Raw genomic sequence first — 3,675 nt, forward strand, 5'->3', positions numbered from 1 at the left:
GGTGACCAAGCACTTATAAACCAGCCAGCCTTGACCTGAGGAGCCCCCGAGCTGAGGCCCAACCTCACTCATTGCAGCTGTGGCAGCTGGGGAAGCCTCCAAACAACAGTTCTGCTGCAGCAAGTCACAGCCTTGTAGTCCCCCTCAAGCTCTGAATGCTTCCCTGACCAGTCTTGTGTCCTTGCTTCCACACAAGTAACTGCCTAGCTCACTGCAGAATAGGGGAGAACACACAAAAAGCCATTGTTACTTCTGCTTCATAAGCAAATGTCTAACCCAGGACTGACTGACCATTTTCTGCCATCCCTTTCTGGAGAGGTGGCCTCACCCCAGGCTCCACTGCTGGGCTCCTCCTGTGGCAGCCATCACGGCCACACACTACAACAGCCCCCACCAGCCCCCTCCTGCTCCTCCTCAGCCAGACCCATCTCCTCCCCTCTGCAGCTAGGGTGCAGGATAAGGTCACCACGGCTCAGCTGAGTAGGGTGCTGCTGGAAACACCACCACAGCAGACCGCAGCAGAGCAAGCTGTGGCGTTTTTTAAAACCTGGGCCAAGGCATCACAGCACACGCTGCTACAGCCCAGGTTATCCCAGCTTCCACATGCCAGACAGCCCACGCAGAGCATCATGAGAGCACACGTCATGGAAACCCCTCAAGCTGCCAGCAGCACATTAGAAAGGAGGGGGATTAACACAAATACACCAAGCAGGTCTGTAATGCAGGAGGCTGAGAGCAGGGCTAGAGTAGGTCTTGGGTCTCAGCACTTCCAGACAGTGAAGAATGGGGATTTCATGCAGGGTGAATGGGGTGGACAAGAGACCAACACACCCAGGCACCTACTCACGGTTTTAGATAAGCCTTACTAAAACTCTAATACCTGATGCGATCACTGACCAACATGACAACTGCTATTCTTCAGAGTCTCCTGCAGAGATGCTTGGGGCTGCACAGACAGGGGAGTGAAGGTCATCTCATACCTTCCTGTACAGGGAGAGAGGCAGCTCCTACACCGTAACGCCATAAGCAAGTTCCTGCTACACACCTATTCACGTCTGCCCCTAGGTGTGGGACAACACGCTCACTTGCATAAATTTTCATACCTTTAGGCCAAGACCACAGCCCAGTAGAACAAACTGCTGCCAGTTACAAAAGAGGAAAATACTGAACAAACTGGGAGCTTCGAGAGAGGAAAAGCTGGTTCAGAGAAGACAGATTTAGTGTAAAAATAAATGTCATTTTTGCAGAAGGGAGGGTGGAATGGAGGAAGACAGTGCCAGGTGCTCCTACTGGCGCACTTTCCCTGGGACGTAATTCCTATCAATAGTCTCCTCTTGCAGGAACATATGTAAGCAGCGCTCGTTCTGTGCCAGTGGGTGTCCAGCAATTCTGAAAGAAAATCAGATGTGGAGATTAGCACAGCCACCACCAAGACCCCCACACCTCCACTCTCTGTAGGGAGTGAGTAAGGCACAATTCCTCATTAACACGCAGCCAGCTCCAAGCACACCCGCACTGGGCTCAGGCCAAGGTCACTAGATCCATGTGCAACAGGGCCAGCAAGAGCTGCACAGGGTGTTCCCTCCCACACCACGCCCTGTAGCAGGACACAAGCATCCCGAGCCCACAATACCCTGTCAGTGGGTCTCTGCAGCACAGTTATTCTGCTATTTGCTTCACTCTCAGAAGACAGCGCTGAACACAACCCACACTCAAGGCAGGACTTGCTTCAGAATTGTGGTTTCATTACCCGGCTGCAGGCTCCAGCCTTTAGCACAGCACCTGCGTGCAGCAGATTAAGACTCCTTCCTGGTCAACCTACAGCCCTCTTCTACCAGCAGTAGCCGGAAAGGCCGCATACAGCAAACCCAGGACATCAAGCTTACTTGTTAATAAACTGTTCTAGTCCCTGTCTCCGCTCCTCAATGAAGGACTCCTCAAAGATGCCTTCGTCTCCTCGGAAGGGAAGCTGTCGTTTCAAAGCTTTTCCAGGCAGCGGTGGCACTACAATCTGAAAGCACAGGATCACCCCGTCAGCAGAACGGCCACCTGCAAGCGGATATCCTTTGCCATTTGACACTCATCTCCAGCCCCATTATGTGGATAGAGATCAAGCCCAAACAGCTGCCCACCACCACAGCCTCTCTTCTCGGCAGCTCAAGATTATCGCTACAACTGTTCCCATATGTCCTGGTTTCAGGAACAGGCAGGTCCGAGCCAGGCCTCACCTTACTGTCTCGTTCCAGCTCATTCTTCAGCCATTCAAAGTCGCTGTATCGTCTCCTCACACACGACTCCTTCAATTTGAAGATTGGGAGGTTTGTCTGTAACGAAGAGAAGTAGCTAATCTGCAGGTTGCTTTGGAAGCCATAAAGTATTTCAACATGTAATTGAAGCCTGAAGCTGCGTTTAGAAAACAAAGCCCCCTGAGAAGGAGACATCACGAGAACACGCAGCTTCTTTATTCAGGACAGAGCACAAGCACTGAAGCCCTTCAGAATCAAGCAAGCACTTGCCAGGCTACTCAGAGCCAGCCATTCCCTCCCCCTCAAGTGACTATTTCAAGAACACACCCCCTCCCAGGGGCACACACTGGAACCGGGTCTCACAATACAGAGGAGGCTGGTTTTTTTTCCCCTGAGTTCACTCCATTTCGAAGTGATCTACAAGAGAGCTTCACAGCAGCCTGCAGAGGAAAAGAACCTCCAACCCAACACTGGCGTTTCCATGGAAGAACTAAGGGAGGAAATCTTGTCTCAGCAGCTTTTTCGTATCTGGCTTGTGTCACTGGAGGAACATGCAGCAATTCTCCACCCTGCTCCCCCTTTAGACCAGAGCCTAAAGACTAACAGCTACAGTAACTTCACCTCTACCCTGAAACATTCAAGGAACTAGAAGTAGCAAAACCTTCTGACAAGCAGCACCCAGATGAACATAGGTATTGCTGCAACATGTTTATATTCCTATGAGGTCTGCAAAATAAAACCTGCTTTCAAAGCACCACGGCAAGAGCTAGTTTCAGTGGGACTAAGGTTCTCATTGCCACCTGCCAGGCACCCTTTGGCAGGCTGATGGAAACCAAGCATCAGAACAGAAAAAAGCAAACACCCAATTCTTCTGAAAGGCCACTGCCTTAGACTTAGCACTTAAATCATGCTATGAACAGAAGTCAATGCCAGCACCATAATATACGCTAAAGCTAGCTTGTTTCAGGGGAAGCTCAATTTTATTTCCTTCAGCTATCAGATGCAGAGCTTTGAAGAGGTCCCCAGTTCAGCTTGGTTAAGGCCCAGTGAAGAGAATCCTGCAAGAAGTCCTCAGCCTGCTATGCATACTCCTGGATCATGGGCTGTTTGTAAAGTGATCAAGCTGACTCAGAAGGGGTAGCTAGACTGCACTATGATCAGGTCCCAAGATATGCTAGCTAGCTTTCCTCCCCTGCTTGAGATAACCAGCTGCATGCAGTCGTGCCCTGCTCAGCAACCGCCCAACCGTGCCCCAGTGCCAGGCCTGGGGCTCTAGAGAGCGGACAGGAACAGGAGCCTGCTGAGGCAGCACCCTCCTTGTCCTTGTGCATACCGAAGGGCCCCGGCAAACCCACCAGCTGCGAGCGCTCTGACCTTGAGCCCCAGCCCAGCGCTGCCCGGCTTGCAGGGCCGGGGCTCACCTCCTCAG

The 3,675-nt window shown here is 51.8% G+C and overlaps 1 protein-coding gene across 1 annotated transcript; it reads right to left on the reverse strand.

The window, feature by feature from the left end:
- Positions 1-462: 462 nt before the first annotated feature.
- Positions 463-2,441, reverse strand: LOC104072179 (sorting nexin-12-like). Its single transcript, XM_009574530.1, has 3 exons — positions 2,229-2,441; positions 1,887-2,011; positions 463-1,389 (listed from the first exon to the last, which is right to left on the reverse strand). Exons 1-3 carry the CDS (start codon positions 2,439-2,441, stop codon positions 1,287-1,289), a joined length of 441 nt encoding a protein of 146 aa, XP_009572825.1. The 3' UTR covers positions 463-1,286.
- Between the last annotated feature and the right edge of the window lie 1,234 nt (positions 2,442-3,675).

The sequence above is a fragment of the Fulmarus glacialis genome, unplaced genomic scaffold (genome assembly GCF_000690835.1).
Source record: "Fulmarus glacialis isolate BGI_N327 unplaced genomic scaffold, ASM69083v1 Scaffold42773, whole genome shotgun sequence".
Classification (NCBI taxonomy): Eukaryota; Metazoa; Chordata; class Aves; order Procellariiformes; family Procellariidae; genus Fulmarus; species Fulmarus glacialis.

Coding starts and splice junctions, on each gene's coding strand:
- LOC104072179 (XM_009574530.1), bottom strand. CDS start 2,441: ATGTCTCCTTCTCAGGGGGCTTTGTTTTCTAAACGCAGCTTCAGGCTT. Junction 2,012..2,228: donor AGCTGGAACGAGACAGTAAG/GTGAGGCCTGGC, acceptor CTGTGCTTTCAG/ATTGTAGTGCCACCGCTGCC. Junction 1,390..1,886: donor CTAGAACAGTTTATTAACAA/GTAAGCTTGATG, acceptor ATTTTCTTTCAG/AATTGCTGGACACCCACTGG.